This window comes from Bactrocera tryoni, chromosome 5 (genome assembly GCF_016617805.1).
Source record: "Bactrocera tryoni isolate S06 chromosome 5, CSIRO_BtryS06_freeze2, whole genome shotgun sequence".
Lineage (NCBI taxonomy): Eukaryota > Metazoa > Arthropoda > Insecta > Diptera > Tephritidae > Bactrocera > Bactrocera tryoni.
In genome coordinates, this window is record NC_052503.1 from 65,470,927 (window position 1) to 65,490,367 (window position 19,441).

Here is a 19,441-nt window from a genome sequence, read left to right on the forward strand (position 1 = left end):
TTATATATTAATAAACATCAATTCCCACTGATGTTACGTTTTATTACTTAAATCGGGCGGATTTGGCGGACTACCTTCCAGCTGCTGCTGCTGCTGGTTTGTTTGCAGTTGATGCTGTTGTTGTTGCTGCTGTTGCAACTGATGTGGATGCTGTGTCGTTAGCAATGTCGGTACTGATATTGTTGTCGCTTGCGTAATTACCGTTGTTGCGGTAATCGTTTGCTGCACTCCTCCCTGCTGCTGATTCTGTGGATGTGTCGTTTGTATTTGCAATTGTTGTTGTTGTTGCATAGTTTGATGCAACTGCGACTGCGGCATGGACATTTGCTGTTGATTCGTGTTGTTGCTATTTCGAGGGAAAGAGAAGCGCAAAATTAGTGTCTATAAATACAACGAACGAACTTTATAAGAATTTTATTTCAAATAGTTATTTTCAGAGCAGTTTGTGGTTTTTATTTTTATATTTTATTTTATATTCTGTTAATTATACTATTTGTTGCATTTCGATGGCAACATGTGAGTTATTTCAATAAAATTGAAATAACGTATTTTTCTTATAACGGTGCATATTTGAGCTTAGAATGAATAAAATCGGACAAAAATTTTCCTAGACCCCACATAATTAGCAGACCTTATGTACCTAAGGTACTTGCCTGGCTTTAATCCTTGCAAGTTGCAAGAGTATGAAATATACATGGATTTAGCTCTTCCTTAATTCTGATTTTGGGATTAAAAACTAAATTTTAAGTTTTCAAATCTCATTTCTTATTACAAATTCAATTTTTAATCACATTTTGGACGATTTGTTACTTAATAAAATTTGAAGTAATATTTGAAAAGCGAATGCTCAATCTACCTATACTATACGCTCGATAGTATACTATATAGTTTTGAGAATTGAATGAGAGCTAAACTAACTCCGGGTTACTTAAAAATTATTGATAGGCAATAAATATCATCTTGAGCGATCTTCTCCCTATTGATGAAGCCGAACGCTTCCTCACCAGATTTTTACTTTGATAAAAAAAAAATAAAAATTGAACTAGTCCTTCGATTATTACCCTGCTATTCAAAAGCATTATTCTTTTTCCGTTTAAAATAAGAACTTCCTCGAGTAAATAATTTAAAATATAAAAAATAATCGCGTTTTCACTTACATTTTCGCAACATTATTCAGCGGATTATTGGAATTGCACAGAACGCTATATACAGAATCAACTTTGCTGAGTTTTTCAAACAACGGTATGAGCTCAAGCAACTCCGAATCGTTCGTGTCATCAAACCATGACTTTACAGGAACCTGCAATGGTAATGAAATATTAATGAAATTAAACAGATAAAACATATGTTTGTATTTGTATTCACAATGCAAAATTAAGTTTTTGTATACAAAAAGTAATAAAAAGCACTAAATATTATTTGTTTAACAGCTTTATGCCATTTTCTTCAATATGTTGCAAATATTGCCTACTTACCGCATTATCTGGATGAAATATATAACTCGCTGGTGAATTATCAACAATGACAATTTTTTGTAAATCACGCCCAAGACGATTTAAATCCTTAATATAATTTCCCCTGTAATAAACGCACGATTCCCTAAACAGTCTTGCGCGAAACACATCCCATCTAAAGATAAAAATGCAATTAATTATTTAATTCAATTGTATGAGGGTAGAAAAAGTCTATTAAATCACACATACTTGTCTAACAGATCGGCAACGGGATCCGCGTATTTGGCTAGTGATGCTGTAAATAAAACACACTCGTACAATTCGCCCATTTTTCGCAGGAACTCATCGACATAGGGCCGTTTGAGTACATAAACTTGATGTATGGTGCCATCAATTTCCACTGGTACAATAAAATCAGCATTTGGAATCGGCTGTAATTGAAAGTGTGCAATTAAATAGTGAAAATTAATTATAATAATAACAAAAACGGTAATTTGTAGGTCGTAAAATATAATTTTATACTTTTAAGTATGCAGCATTGAATAATATGCTTGTATTTACCCTTACCTTAAAACTACTGTGCACTAATGTCTCATCCAAATCGATGACCATGCATTTTTTATGCATATCCGAGTGCCTAACCTGAGGTAGTAGGTACCTTTGTTGGTCCGGTAATGGTGGCGGTGTTGTGGAACCATCGATTGATGTGCCATTTTGATTAGTTTTCGTACGATTACGTCGCCAGCAGCATAGAAACGATTGAAAGAAGCCGCGTTTTGGTGGTTTCAAACGCTCGACATCATCTAAAATATTTAAGAAGACGCGGTATTAGTTACGCATGTTATGTTTAATGTATATTTAAGAATATACGAAAATAAATTAATTTTTGTAACTTATATTTAATTAATTATTACTGTTTTCACAAAAGTAACCATAACATATAAATATAAAATAATGAAATTAACCCCCTGAATGATATTCATTGCATTTCAATCTATTTGGATTCAAATTAATAACTTTACTTAATTTTCCTAAAAAAGAATTGTGTGAACCGATTTCAAAATTAAATATTATTGATATTTTTAAATCATAAGCCTATAACATAACCAAATTTTTCAGAGGAACATAACCTCACTTTTGTGTAAAAAACATTTTTTTCGAAAAATTTCTGAAATATTATTTGCTGACATTTCTAAAATCCCATAGCTATCATATAACCAAATTTTCCAGATGAATATTAGCTCCCTTTTGTGTATAAAATATATTTTTAGAAAATTTTCTCAAATATAACCTTGTTTAATTTTCCTAAAAAAGAATTGTGTGATCCAGCTTCAAAGCCAAATAAGATTGACATTTTTTAAATCATAAGCCTATCACATAACCAAATTTTTCAGATGAATATAATCTCACTTTTGTGTACAAAATTTTTTTTTATGAAAAATTTCTCAAATTCAAAATAATATTTCATCACATAACCGAATTTTTGGTTACAGAAAAATATAAATTGACTTATTTTTCTAATCATAAGCCTATCACATAACCAACTTTTCAGGGGAACATAAGCTCACTTTTGAGTATAAAATATTTTTTTGGAAAATTTCTTCGATTCAAAATAATATTTGATCACATATAGTAATATTTGGTTTCAGAAAAGCATAACCTCACTTATTTTATTATATTTCTAATTGAAAAAATCTGAAAGCGACCTCATATCATATATTGCTCAAATTTCAAAATCTTATCATATAATCAAAGCTTTTAGAGGAATATAACCTCACTTTTGTTTATAAAACATTATTCTTTTTGTAAAGTTTTCATAAATTTCGAGTTAAAAGCTAATTTTCTTCTTATTTTTAACAATTAAAGATTAAAAAAATTTAATACTTTTATTATTATTTTCAGTAATAAAATCTGCAAATGAAATAATTTCATTTTGTGTAATGAATGTAATTAATAATCTTGACAGCTAGATACTACCTTCATTTAAAAAATGTTAAAATCACAAGAAATTCAAAAAATAAACTTCAAAACATGTCAAAAACATTATTTGAAATCTCCAACAAAATTGTTTAGCACACGACCCCTCGTTACAACGACGACCTAACCATAACCTATACATACTCTTAAACTAGTTGCAAGTTGTACTCTCAAACAATAACTTCATAATCTTAAAAAGCGACCATTTTAACATAGTTTTTAGCACGAATCATACTCTTCAGCATTGGCAGCCACTTGAGCTTGACTTTCGCGTAAAATTCTCTGCATAACTTTACATCTTTTTTGCTGTTTTCGATTCGTTTTTTATGCTAGTTGCAAGAATTTGCACTTCCTGTCCGCGTCTCGCTTCGCCGCTGCGAAAAACAAACCGAGCGAACAGTCTTAATTGCTTTAATTGTCAATGACCTGTCGGCGGACGGTGAGGGCACAAGTCGCCGCACCCATTCTTCAATGTAAACTTTCGCTTTCGCTGAATTTGCATTATTATGTAGTTGAAAGAGCGAAAAAATAACTGTTTGTCGTATGCTAAAATGTTTTGTCTTTAGGTATATACATATGTATGTATGTACGTATGTATGTAAGAATATATTCACAAGTTGGTCGATGCGTACGGGTGGCAATGACACGGTGAGGTGAATAATTCCGTCTTGCTGGAAATATGTTTGCGGAATAGTGCAGAACTAGTAGATTACGTTAAAAATGGAGGCAAATAAGTATTAGAAATGAATAAAAATATTAGTATCTTAAGAATTTGTTGCAGAATTTATAATAAATTATTTAAAATATTTTACAAAAAAATTGTAAAAAAATTCCATATATTCTGTATTCTATTTTTATTTACATATTTTAGGTACCATGTACATTATTTTATTAGTACTAATATTTATCCATTAATTTTATAGAGCAATATTTTTTGAAAACAATAATTGTACATAGAATATACATATGTACATAATTAAAAAAAACTAATTTTTCATAGCTTTGCAACATAATTAATTTTAAAATGAGTATTTTCATTTTGCAAAAATAAAATATTTCGTCTGTAACGGTAATAGAAAGTTTTTTATGCATTTACTGCGGTCATATCGTTTAAAAAACTATATACAAGGTCTGTCGCAAAAGAAACGGAACTTTTTAAATATAACTGTTTCTGGTGGCGCCACCTATTGGTGGGTATATGAAATAAAAAGTTTGATCTCTTGTTGACATTTCGTAAAAATTTTAAGACAATTGGATAACTACAATCGGTGTTATCGATCAAAAAGTGACAGCAGCTTTTGGTCATCGGTCGTAAAATGCAAAGAGCAAATATTAAATTTTGTTTTAAACTTGGGAAAACGTTTACTGAAACATTTCAAATGATGAGAAAAGTTTGTGGTGATCAGTGCCTATTCCGTAGTAATGTGCATGAGTGGTTTAAGCGATTCCAAGAAGGCCGTGAGGACCTCTGTGACGATCAGAAGTCGGTCGTCTTTAGAAGTCAAAAATAAAGACAATGCTGATTTGTTTTTACGATTCCGAGGGTATTGTACACCGAGAGTTCATCCCACCTGGCCAAACGATTAATGCTGTATTTTACTTTGGTGTTATGAAGCGTCTTTTGTCACGCATTCGTCGTGCTCGACCAAAATACCGTGAGACAGGGTCCTGGCGCCTGCTGCACGATAATGCGCCGTGTCATCGGTCGACGCTTGTCACTGTTTTTTTGACAAAAAGTCCATATTAACCATTAATCACTCACCCTACTCATCTGATCTGGCACCCTGTGATTTTTACCTATTTGGAAAACTTCATTTGCCCATGAAAGGACACTGGACATTTCAGCTATCCAAAAGGCGACGACCGATATTCTCAAGAGCATTCCGAAAAATGACCTTAAACACTCATTTGAAATGCTAATTGACCGGGCTAAACGCTGTATCGGGGCACAAGGAAACTACTTTGAATCAAAAAAAATATAACTTTTGAAAAATATTAATTTTTTGTTGTTTTTTTTAACAGTCCTGTTTCTTTTGCGACAGACCTTGTATATTAAGAAATTGATGGAGTATCCATGGAAGTACTTGGAATGCTTTTAATGGTTAAAATAGTCTTCAAAGGAACCCAAAATTTGTAAGAATTAATCTCCGATTATTAAGGTAGAACTATGAGTTTCTCAAGACTAAAACTACCCATAACGGTTTTCAGAACTATTTTCAAGAAGAAATTTTGTCTGGCAACCCTCATTGAACTGCATGGATATTTGTATATATCGGGTGATTTTTTAAGAGCTTGATAACTTTTTTTTAAAAAAAAAACGCATAAAATTTGCAAAATCTCATCGGTTCTTTATTTGAAACGTTAGATTGGTTCATGACATTTACTTTTTTTGAAGATAATTTCATTTAAATGTTGACCGCGGCTGCAGTCTTAGGTGGTCCATTCGGAAAGTCCAATTTTGGGCAACTTTTTCGAGCATTTCGGCCGGAATAGCCCGAATTTCTTCGGAAATGTTGTCTTCCAAAGCTGGAATAGTTGCTGGCTTATTTCTGTAGACTTTAGACTTGACGTAGCCCCACAAAAAATAGTCTAAAGGCGTTAAATCGCATGATCTTGATCTTGATGGCCAACTTACGGGTCCATTTCTTGAGATGAATTGTTCTCCGAAGTTTTCCCTCAAAATGGCCATAGAATCGCGAGCTGTGTGGCATGTAGCGCCATCTTGTTGAAACCACATGTCAACCAAGTTCAGTTCTTCCATTTTTGGCAACAAAAAGTTTGTTAGCATCGAACGATAGCGATCGCCATTCACCGTAACGTTGCGTCCAACAGCATCTTTGAAAAATACGGTCCAATGATTCCACCAGCGTACAAACCACACCAAACAGTGCATTTTTCGGGATGCATGGGCAGTTGGCCACCAAGATCATGCGATTTAACGCCTTTAGACTATTTTTTGTGGGGCTACGTCAAGTCTAAAGTCTACAGAAATAAGCCAGCAACTATTCCAGCTTTGAAGACAACATTTCCGAAGAAATTCGGGCTATTCCGGCCGAAATGCTCGAAAAAGTTGCCCAAAATTGACTTTCCGAATGGACCACCTAAGACGCAGCTGCGGTCAACATTTAAAATGAAATTATCTTCAAAAAGTAAATGTCATGAACCAATCTAACGTTTCAAATAAAGAACCGATGAGATTTTGCAAATTTTATGCGTTTTTTTTTTTTTAAAAAGTTATCAAGCTCTTAAAAAATCACCCGATACTAGTTTCAGGGAATATTTGTTCAAAAAAAAAAAAATCATTAATATTTGAAAAAATAGCAATTTATTCTTTTAAAGTTTAAAAGCGAACCCAATATAACTGTAATTTTCTGCTAACTAAGTATATGAACCTAACCAGCACTAGTAACTGTGGTTTTTACAAAGCTCGTAGACAAACAAACACTTGTTGCTGTCGAAACAAAGTGCTTTCGTCACGACGCACAAAAAATTTAGGTCAAATCGTTCAATTGACCAGAGGTTAGTAAACTCAACCCACCAAAATACCAACGTTTACCACACTTTTTCTTGGAAAGCAAAAGTTTAGCTGGCTACTAACCAAATGAGAAACAAATAGATACCGTTACCTAGCAAAACTTTGACAACTATTCAATATAGAACATATCCTCATTTGACATACATATGTACATATATTTTTTGGCAAGCTATGCAAACATTGCTATCAACATATTATTTATTTATAGTTATTATGTATGTATGTATAAAAGGTATGTATTTATACACATTTGTATTAATGTATTTATATAAACGCTTATATATATTAATACCCTTTAAGCGCTCAGGCAAAATTAATTTCCTGTTGGATAAACGACCTGAAAGAGCAATAGCTAGCCATGTACGTATATACATACACACAAACATGTATAGGTGACTCGACTCGCACGAAAATATTGTTAAGTAATAAAAAAGTATGCAGAATAGCGAACTCGTAAAATTAGCAAGAATACAAGCAAGTCGACTGGTTGACCCAAATTCGTCTGTGACCCGAGTAATTCAAACAAATGCATATAACAACAAAAACAGTTGTTGCAATTGTATATATATGCATTTTATGTGAATCGATGTACATATGCGTAAGTAAATAAGAGTATTGAGGGACATACATACGTTATAAATAAGTCGAATTGTGTTGCAAGAGCAACAGTTGCCATTATACAGGGTGATGATATGACGTAACATAATATTGTATTTTCAAATTTTTAATTGTGTATGGCATTCAAAAGTCAAAAATCGAGAAAAAATACTATTAAAACTAAGAAAAAAACCATTTCTGGCGTGAAATTAAAAAAAAACGATATTAAAACTAAAATTATATACTAAAATTTTATATCCCTTTCTCGAATAGTTATTGAGATACAACTTCCAAAATGTAACCGCTCGGTTTAAACGGTTTAGTGAGTTCATCTTTAAACGTGATTTACTCGTAACAGCATTTTTTGATTTTTTTACAGTGATTTGTAGGATCGGATAACTAACAAATTTTTTCTATATACTTTTTTTATATTCCATACAGCAGTAAGGGCCTATAATAATAATTTTTATAGTCCGTTTTTTTTTTGGGTTATATAAGTTTATGATGATATTGATATCATCGGCCTCAACACCCGCGCCGTTAGTTCTGCTTTCTCCAGACTGGACAAGGAAGCAAAGCAATTGGGTCTGGCAGTGAACGAGAGCAAGACGAAATATCTCCTGTCATCAAACAAACAGTCATCGCACTCGCGACTTGGCGCTCACGTCACTGTTGACAGTCATAACTTTGAAGTTGTAGATAGTTTCGTATATTTGGGAACCAATGTAAACACCAGCAACAACGTCAGCCTGGAAATCCAACGCAGGATAACTCTTGCCAACAGGTGCTACTTCGAACTGAGTAGGCAATTGAGAAGTAAAGTCCTCTCTCTCGACGAACAAAAAACCAAACTCTATAAGTCACTCATAATTCCCGTTCTGCTATATGGTACAAAGGCTTGGACGATGACAACAACTGATGAGTTGACGTTGCGAGTTTTCGAGAGAAAAATTCTGCAAAAGATTTACGGTCCTTTGTGCGTTGGCCACGGCGAATATCGCATTCGATGGAACGATGAGCTGTACGAGATATATGTATGACGACATTGACATAGTTCAGCGAATTAAAAGACAGCGGCTACGCTGGCTAGGTCATGTTGTCCGAATGGACGAAAACACTCCAGCTCTGAAAGTATTCAACGCCGTACCCGCCGGGGGAAGCAGAGTAAGAGGAAGACCTCCACTCCGTTGGAAGGACCAAGTGGAGAAGGACTTGTTGTTGTCCGAATGGACGAAAACACTCCAGCTCTGAAAGTATTCAACGCCGTACCCGCCGGGGGAAGCAGAGTAAGAGGAACCCTCCACTCCCACAATTGGCGCCACGTAGCAAAAAGAAGAAACGACTGGTGCGTTGTTGTTAACTCGGCTATAATCGCGTAAGCGGTGCCTACGCCAATTAAGAAGAAGAAGTTTATAAATAGCATTAATGCGACAACAAAATACTATTGCACGATGAAAATGCTTGTTTTCGAAATTATCCAAAAATTTGCGGTTATGTTTTTTGTTTTAGATTTATATAAAAAGGGTTTAAAGTGACGCAAGTTGTTTCTTTCTTAATTCATATTTTTATTATCTTTTTATTATAACCTGATAATTTGAAATTGAAACACAATTCATTTGAGGTTAGGTTTAGAAATAACATCAGTTTTAACGCTGAACTTACTACTTTTGTTATTGATTTTTTAATAAATATTAATATTAAAGATAACAATTATATTTTGATCTACATATTTTCAAAAATTTAATTTTTAGAAATTTTTATTTTTTTTTTTGTAAAATTTTTAATCAAATCATGTATTGAATGAAAATTTGTGCTGGAATAGAATTTTGTCCACATGAAATTTGACACACTGTATATACAAATATATCGACATAAATATCAGGTGCAACATAAAGAAATAAATATAAAAATATAAATACATATATACTTATGTATATACAGTATTATATAACATATAAATGTCTGTATCTATGTACATATGTATTCTTCTACACGAGTGCACAGCACACAAACACACACACACACATCTATTGCTAAAAAACGGAGTAACTTTTGTACATACATTGTGCGCACCAATGCGACCTACATTGCGGATACGCGTTTATTAATTAATACATATGAACCGCACATGCACTTACACACAATCATATGCATGCACTTTGCATCACTCATACGCCGTGTACACCAGTGGCTGCGGTTGAGATTTGAGATTGCAACAGAGGAACTATAAAATAGAAAGGCAAAAATGCACACCAGACACATATGGACAGACAAATATGTGATGAAAAAAAACATATTTTTCATATGTATATGTGTAATATATAAATGTTTTTGCTCTGCTGGGTAAGGCAGTCGAATTCGACATGCAAATGCATTTAATATTATTAATAAGTACATATGCCCCAATAAATGCATTCATGCATACATACGTCGCGCACTTACAAACACATACATATGTATATATTTTTTTCTATGCGCACACACATTCACATAATACATATGCGCGAGTAAGTGCACTTTCACATACACACACATACATATAATGTATGCATAAAGTTGGGTGCATAATGTTCATGTGTCTGTGTTGCAAAATGAAATTTGCAATTTGTCTGGTTGGTTGTTGTTGCTGCACTAGCAAGTGCATGTAATATGTGAAATACTCAATATGCATACATAGCAAGGGCTTATGCGCATATAACTGCAATATAGGCTCCATGTATATATACAATGAACGATGAATTAAGTACATTTCTCGCACGCACGCACACACACGTACGCATTAAAATTATGAAATTGAAAGTTTTACGCGTTTAATTGATGTCGAAAGCGATGTCAACGCTGTTAACACTCTTGTTAGCGTAAAGTCACATTTAGCAAATGGCATTTGCAATAATTAACAGAGAGGCGTGCAGAAATTGAAACAAATGTAGGCGAACGAAATCAAGGATAATTATAAGGAGCTTATGCTTAATTAAGGAAAATAACTATGTGTAGGTAAAAAAAAAAATATTTTTTTTAATGCAAAAGCTATGGTTTTTTTAATCAATAACAATTTACTGTTTTTTATTATTTTATTTCAAAAATGTAACTCAGACATGTACAATTAGTATGAAAACTAAGACAAAATGACGAGTTTCTATGATTTTTTTATTTTCGCTCGAAAATTGATCCATCAAGGAGTTCATCAAGGACCCCAGCAAGTTTGTTGCTGCTGCTGCTGCCTCTGCTCCAGCTGCTGGTGCTGGCGCTGCTGCCGAAAAGAAGGAAGAAGCCAAAAAGGAGGAGTCGGAGTCCGAGGAAGACGACGACATGGGTTTCGGTCTCTTCGACTAAACAACTCAACAATATGTAACAATTCCTTAGGATACACATTAAGTATTGCTTCTACGAATAGCGCGCAACTTCACACTGAAATTCTTTAGTAAGGCTAATTTGGCGTGAATTTTTGTGAAGTTCTGATGCACATGACTATGGCTGACCTCTAGTTGCGCCTTCTCAACAACAAATAAATATTAGGTTGTCAAAAAAGTCTTGCGGTATTTTCGCTAGTTGGCGCTGAAAGCACGTAGTTTTATTCGTCGCATCGGGTCATGCTATACCTTTTTGGAAAGCTTCACGCGCTAACACGTGTTTGATTGATTGTCGTTTCTTTTAAGTCGTTCGTGAGTTATAACGTCGTAAACATGGAGCAAAATAAAGAGAAAATACGGCATATTTTACAGTACTACTATGATAAAGGCAAAAATGCATCTCAAGCCGCCAATAAAATTTGTGCAGTTAATGGACCCGATACAGTTTCCATTTCCACCGCACAACGATGGTTTCAACGTTTTCGTTCTGGTGTAGAGGTGGTCGCAGATGCGCCACGCTCCGGAAGGCCTGTCGTCGAAAATTGCGATAAAATCGCTGAATTGGTCGAAAGAGACCGGCATAGTAGCAGCCGTAGAATCGGTCAAGAGCTGAGCATGAGTCAACAAAAATTCCTTTCAATATCAATAAAAAAAAAAAAATTCAATAAAAATACCGCAAGATTTTTTGACAACCCATTATTTATGTCATAGCTATCGAATCCTCTAAGGGAATATCTGTCCAGATCTAATCATTTCAGAGTAAAATTAGTTGATATGTTTCCGTTTTTTTACCAGAAAAATTATCTTTAAGTCAGAATACACAAAAAATAATTGAAATCTGTTTAGTCTTAAAAAACATGGTATAACAATAAAATATTCTATTTATAACGAGTTTTTCAATAGGCACGTTACAAAAGTAGACCCATAGGGACAGCAAAGGACGCCATATTTTCTCCCACTCTTTTGACATTTCTCTTCAGTAAACCATTTCATCATGGAAAAATATACGATCCAACAACGAGTCGAAATTATTAAAATTTACTACCGAAATTCGGAGTCAGTGGTCTCAACTTTAAGAGCGCTACGTCCAATTTATGCTCGTCATAATCGTCCTGTCAGATCAACAATTGAGCGTCTAGTGGAAAAATTTGTATCCACAGGCACAGTACAAAATGTTTCCGTGGCAATGAGACAAAGAAGTGTCCGTAGTGTAGAGAATATTGCTGCCGCTGGCGCATGAGGAAGACCCAAATCAGTGTCTCACACGTCGTTCTCAAGCGTTGGGGATTAAAAACTAATTTATATCGCTTTACGATACAATATAAAAATCTTATTTTACTACATAAATTTTTATTCGAGTTAAAACTGCAATGCAACTCTGCGGGTTCTTGTCCACACTGTAAATGTGGCTGTGTTTAATTCGGCGGGTTGTTGCACCGGCTGAAAATTTGGTTGTATGCATTGATAAATAAAATAAATCAGCTGATGAATGTTAATCATTAGAAAAAATACAAAATGAAGAACATAAGCAAGTTAACAGTTGATCATAAATCGAGTAGCCACTTGTGCGAAAGGCAAAAACTGTTTTCTCAATTATAATTTTATTTTAAAAAGCTACTATAAAAGCAAATGTGTCTCTCCCAATAGGAGACTTAGACAGCCACTTAATTGAATCAATTAAGAAGGATTTGTCGATTGTTCTTTTAAAGATTATTGTTTTAATATTATTTTAGAAATGTAGAATCTTAGGAGCTATGATAGAATAAGTATGAACTAATAGATGTTTTTTTTAAATTTAGAGGTTCGACATTGGCTATTAAGATAATCATTTTCACTATGTAACATACTTCAGCCCACGACGCATAACACGAATAACATGCGGGTTTACAAACACCCACTCGACTAAGGTCGCTGGCGACAAACGCATGCGAATGTACAGAAATTCATTGCATACTGAATTTGCAATGTATAATGTATGATGTATTTATTGACATCACATTAAAAACGGACAGCAATAAACTATAATTAAAAGACTAACGGCATTGAAGCTTTATGCTTTAGCTTTTATGTGTTGTCCTTTTGTATATTTTATCTATTTTATATTGGCAGATAATTTTAAATGTCTTTATTGAACTTTAAGGCAATTTAGAAAATAATAAAACATAATTTTGAACTTGAACTTGTGCCAAAGAAACAAAAACAAAAAACACAAAAATTTGCAAAATTCAAAGATGTCTATGAAATACAGCAATAAATGTATATCGTATGTATGCACTGCATCGTCAAAGGCAAAACTGGGGGCCAATAAAAGTATAGACATACATATTATAATATATGGCAATATTGTAGCAGTTAGAGATGGGTATACATACTATACGTTTTCGATACGACTTAAGAATAGCGCTTAGAATTACTGTTCACTTATTAGAAATGGAAATTTATTGAGCTTTAAACTTTTTAACCACACAGAATTATTCAAAATATTGCGAACAAGAAAATTTATCTAAATAGATGAATTCTTCATAAATCATTGGTGAGTTTAAAACCCGTTTTGGGATTGATTTACGAGATAATAACTTAAACTTATATAATTAAACATTTATAATAGGCTGATTTTCATTCGACATAAATGTTTTTTGTTATTGTTCAGAAGAAACTATCTTCTGGAGTATTGTGCTAGGTTTTTGTAAAATTTCAGTAGATAAGAAAAAATTTAACTGTTTTGATTTTAAGCATAAATAAGTACTAAAACAATATAAATACATATATATTTATAATAAGTCCAGGAATAATCGCAGACTTAAGTTTGTTTCGAAGACTTTATATATCCCATGAGGATCCATAAAGTTTAAGCCTAAGACAATAATCCTAAAAAAGATACTATTGTACATGATAATCATTTCTTTAGTGAGGCCTGTACAGCTCTTTTTCGTAAAAGTACATATACAAATTTTTAAAATATTCGACTTGGTTTATCCTTAAAGACGTTAAAGTGTGTAACTTCTTGAGGACAGCAATTTGAGAATCTAAATAACTATTTCATAGAATCAGGAGAATAATCATACGAAAAATTCATTTCAGAATGAGAAAATGAGATAAGATCTACATTAGTCTAACTCAGTCATCCGATTTAATCTGGTTCCAGACACTTTTAAAATTAGGAAAACTATCTATTTACAACAGATAAGCAATATAGAACCAAATTTTGGTCTCTGAAGTCATAATTACCATATTCTTCTTTAGTGTCTGAAGTTATAATGACTATACGAGGGCCGTCTGATAAATAACCGACCTCAACGTGAAGCTAGCGGCACATCTGAAAAAAAAAGTTTCTACTTCAAATTGTGCATATTATAATAGCAACTCGCCAAAATTTCAGAAATTTATCTTGCGCAATTATCTGTTGACAGTCGTGTTTTGTTTCGGTGATTTCCCCAAAATGGAAAAAATTGAATATCGAGCTGTAATTAAATTTTTATTTTTGAAAGGCAATACGCCTTCACAAATCAAAGATGAGTTGGACTCTGTGTATGGTGACTCTGCACCATCGTTTACCACCGTAAAATTTTGGGTAACTGAATTTAAACGTGGTCGCAGGAGCTTGGAAGATGATGAACGTCCTGGGCGTCCAAAAACTGTAATCACTAACGATGACATCGCTAAAGTTCATCAATTGGTACTAGACGACCGCCGGATTAAAGTTAGGGAAATAGCTGAGATTGTGAAGATGTCAAAAGAACGTGTTTGTCACATACATATTAAACCAAGATTTGGGCATGAGAAAGCTGTCCGCGCGTTGGGTGCCGCCTTTGCTTACACTAGACCACAAACGTGCGCGCATGAACATTTCCAGCGCTCTATTTGGAAGGGTTGCAGAGATGGGAGCATCGCTGGGAGAAGTGTGTGGAGTTACAAGGAGACTATGTGGAAAAAAAAAAAATTTTTGAAAAAGTCGCGTGCATCATGGTTAGGTCGGTTATTTATCAGACAGCCCTCGTATTAACAATCGAGTCAAATTTTGTTTCCAATTTAATACTGGCATCGGGTCGAATTTGGTCTCCGAAGTCATAATTATTAAATTGACATCACAACAAATTTGTATAAGTATAAGTATTGACAGCGCGCCAAATTTCAAATCGCGTATAATTTTATGGGAGTTGGCAATTTGTTTCTTTTGTCTCTTTACTAAATAAATGGGCCGATCTCTATCAAAGATAATATTCTATTGTTCCCATCTCTAATCAAAAATCAATAGAAGCTCTGAAAAACATCCGCAGTACATATAAATTCAATACAAATATGTTTGTATGTATGTCTTATGCAAAAAAAAAAATAACAAAAATGCAATTTTCTGTACTATTTTCATAGCAAATTTAAAAATAATTGCTTTGCAACTGAAAAGACTAGATTGACGGCTGCGGATAAAAGGCGAAAAATTTGTGGGCGAATATGGATGCGAAGAAGTATTAATGCGCAAAGACAATAACGAGCGTTCAAGCAAAAGGAAGCGAGCAAAAATACAACAAAACAAATTGACAGCGCAGCAGGCAGCAACAAACATTAATTAAGCGTCTAACGACAGTCAACAATTTTCTGCGCAATTTTATGATTTAAAAATTTTTGGCTGCATTTACATATCAAATTTTTTTCTTCAAAGCGAAGACGCACTTACTTATGAAAACAGTGAACAGTTTACTATATGGCGACTGTCGACAACATTAGCGGCAAGTGTTTGCGATAAAATTTGCTGGAGAAATGAAAAAAGGAAGCGGTGTAAATAACTGTGCGAGAGTATGTGTGGTTGTGAACGTCTTTTGGGTTTAATGCGTTTGACGCAAAGCGGCGCTTTACTGACGACAGCGTGGTTTTCGTGCAGTTTACTTTATTTTTTCATGTTTTTTCGGAATATTTACGGTACTACATAGCTGCCGTGAATAAAAGTGTGGCTGGAAAATTGCTAGAGTGACATAAAAAGTGGCAAGGGCGACACGGAGGCTGAGGCGAAATAATGAGAAGCTGCGTAGAGAATACACAGAGCAAGCGTGTTTGTGGCTAATTGCTTGGGTTGTTAGAGAAAACATAAACATTTAATATGCGATGAAAATTACAAAATATTAAAGCTTAGGGCTATGCGAAATGTGAAAGTAAATACTCGCGCGGTTCAAAAAGAAAGTGTAAGAGTAAATTAACAAAGGAAATCGCATTAACATTTTATGACAGTAAGGGTATACGGACCGAGGTAATTCTAAGTGAGGCAACTCTTTAAGTACGAATGCAATTTACTCACTGCTTGCTTAAAAAAAATTACACCAAATTATTCAATTAAGCAGTACTGCATAGCAGCATCAGCTCTTAATTTAGTCAATTAGCAATAACTAAGTAGACTTGTACATGATTGCGTAATTGACAAATGTTAACTTTGGTTGAACCGAAGCTATAATACCCTTCACAGGCCATTTCTTATATCATAAAATTGTATAGCAAGATCTTTATTTTGATTTTGATCTGTTAGTTGGTATGGCAGCTATATGCTATAGCAATTCGATCCGAAAAATATGTATGTTCTTGGTCGGTCATACAGGGTTTGTCCAGAAAGTAATAGGACTGATTTTCTTCCGTCCCGATTGCTCTTCGGAGCGTGCACCTACCAACTGGATTTCGGTAGCAGGCGTTCCTAGCTAACGTACGAGCGGCTGGTCAGTTGTCTCCCCCGAGCACCTGGAGAGTCAGGACAAACATTTTCGCGCGACGTTATTCTGTGAGTGGTGCAAGCCGAAAATGCAGCTCTCGTTCGAGCAGAGGTATGCGATTAAATTCTGTGTGAAAATCGGTAAATCTGTGACAGAGACGTTTGATATGATCCAGCTGGCTTACCCAGATGTTGCTTTGGCAAGAAGTGGTGTGTTTCGGTGGCACCAGGCCTTTTTGAATGGCCCTCGCTCAAAAATGGGAAGAATGAGCAAATGACTTTTTTGTTTCCTTGCCTGAAAAGGCCGATAAAAGAGGATCCAAGCAGCATGCACCTCGGCTCTCAAGGCTATTCCGAAGAATGCCTACCCTGACGCTTTCAATGCTTGGAAATCTCGCGGGCAGCGCTGTATCGACAGCATATTTAGAAAGTTTTTAAAGAATTCTAACGATTGGTGCTATAAATTTTGTTAAATTGACTCAGTCCTATTACCTTCCGGACATAACACAGTATACTTCAAATCTCGTGAAGATATATATGTATATATAGGCGGTTCCAAAATATGACAGCAACTTCTTGGTATGAAAAGGGCGGATTCGAAATTTCAGATATCTATATCAAACTGAGAAACTATTTCGCGTATATACCAATAAAGGGACGGACGGACAGACATGACTAAATCAACTGAGCTCATCACATTAATAATGTATATATATGTATGTATATTATATATAGGGTCCTCGATTTAGTGGAGTGTATAGGAATGCTGAACAGCCTGTCAGTTTATAACCGCGTACACCTGATAAGGGTGTCGGGGAATGAAGGGGTAGCTGCTAATGAGCTGGCCGATGAACTAGCCTATTCTGCGCCGGATTACAGGATGATGGAGCCAGAACTATGCGTTGCGGTGGAGCCCCATACCATAAAGGAGTTGCTCCGCACGGCCCAGCAAGCTCCTGGCATTTTCAGGGTATTGGACCTTTGTGACTATATGTGATATAGGAGAGGACCTCAGGTTGCAGTCCAAAACCACAATTATTTTCCTTATCTATCTTCTAGCGTCCTCGATGTCCCATTCTGGATATTAAAAACATTGTAGCAAACTTAATATAACCTTTTTAGGGTATAAAAGATCGGATATCGGTGTCGACTTTTAAACTTGAGCATATAATATTTATAGGATCTTTGAAACATGAGCCTGGCTTCATTTTGAATTTGTATAGTTGTGGGCTTATGTAATGACATCACTTTTGTGATGTATGTATGTATGTAGAGAAAATTAAGTTCGTATATATGATACAAGAGTACTTTTCCTGAGCAGGTGTTTATTTCGTTCTCATGAAAACTGTGAAATTAGTTAGATTCAATACAAAATATTATTGAGTGCTACAGACCCAGGAAGATCTGCATATAAATTTCAAACTAATATGAAAATACTCGATCTTCTACGAAATATAAGAATGAAATCTGTAACATGAGAGATATTTTTAAAATATTTTAATATATATTTCCTGGGCCAATTTAATTCGTAAGAGAAAAAGAAACAAAAACTTACTTACTTACTTAGGTGGAAAATTTGTTCGAAATCGTATATAGTTCAAACAAATAATTAAAGTACTCATTATGTTTAGTATTAATCTAAATTAAATTGGAAGTTTATCGCCATGGGACATATGTATGTATATATTATACGGGCAGACCAAACAAATCATAAGCCACGGATCGCTTAAAACATTGAACTGCTTGGGAAAAATTTAGTACAAAAAAGTTGAGAGGTCATGTTTGAGTTGTTGTATAATCGGTATCATTCCTTTTGATTCACTTGGAAATGCCAGAAATTTAATTGGAAACATTATTTTGAGATGAGCACGAATCTTTTATAGTTTAAGAAACTTTTGGAGGGAAAATTGTAGTAAAACTTAGTACCAGCATCAGCATATAAAGAGCCAACTAATTTCAAAAATTGAAGAATATAATTTGAGTTGAGCTTTAAATTGAATATATGTAATAGGCGTTGACATTTACATTGAATGAATAGATCAACACTGAAAAACTAGCTTATTTTGAAAGACTTTGAGGAACACCATTATTTTTACACCTTGAACAGGGTATATTAAGTTTGTCACGATGTTTGTAACACCCAGAAAGAAGCGTCAGAGACCCTATAAAGTATATATATAAATGATCAGTATGTTGAGCTGAGTCGATTTAACCATGTCCGTCTGTCTGTCCGTCCGTCCGTATATATACGAACTAGTCCCTCAGTTTTTAAGATATCCTTTTGAAATTTTGCAAAGTAAAGTCATTTTCGCTTCAAGAAGCTGCTCATTTGACGGAACGGCCGATATCGGACCACTATAACATATAGCTGCCATATAAACTGAACGATCGGAATCAAGTTCTTGTATGGAAAACTTTCACATTTGACAATGTATCTTCACCAAATTTGGTATAGATTATTTTCTAAGGCAACAATGTAATCTCCGAAGAAATTGTTCAGATCGGATTACTATAGCATATAGCTTCCATACAAACTGAACGATCGGAATCAAGTTCTTGTATGGAAAACTTTCACATTTGACAATGTATCTTCACCAAATTTGGTATAGATTATTTTCTAAGGCAACAATGTAATCTCCGAAGAAATTGTTCAGATCGGATTACTATAGCATATAGCTTCCATACAAACTGAACACATAGTTACTAAAAGAAATGCACCTGTGAAGGGTATATTAGCTTCGGTGTAGCCGAAGTTAACGTTTTTTTCTTGTTTTTTTTTGGGATTTACAGAAAAACAGAAAATCCTGCAATTTTAATATTTGATTCAAAGAATTTTTAG

The 19,441-nt window shown here is 34.3% G+C and overlaps 1 protein-coding gene across 1 annotated transcript in view; it reads right to left on the minus strand.

Annotated features, from left to right (window-relative positions):
* Positions 1–19,441, minus strand: part of LOC120777362 (phosphatase Herzog) — an 89,815-nt gene continuing 70,374 nt past the window's right edge. The window contains exons 3-7 of the mRNA XM_040108631.1: positions 2,022–2,257; positions 1,704–1,885; positions 1,476–1,629; positions 1,158–1,300; positions 1–346 (exon numbers count right to left, since the gene is read on the minus strand). Coding sequence (XP_039964565.1) covers positions 34–346; positions 1,158–1,300; positions 1,476–1,629; positions 1,704–1,885; positions 2,022–2,257 — 1,028 coding nt within the window. The 3' untranslated portion in view covers positions 1–33. The remainder of the gene's footprint in view (positions 347–1,157; positions 1,301–1,475; positions 1,630–1,703; positions 1,886–2,021; positions 2,258–19,441) is intronic.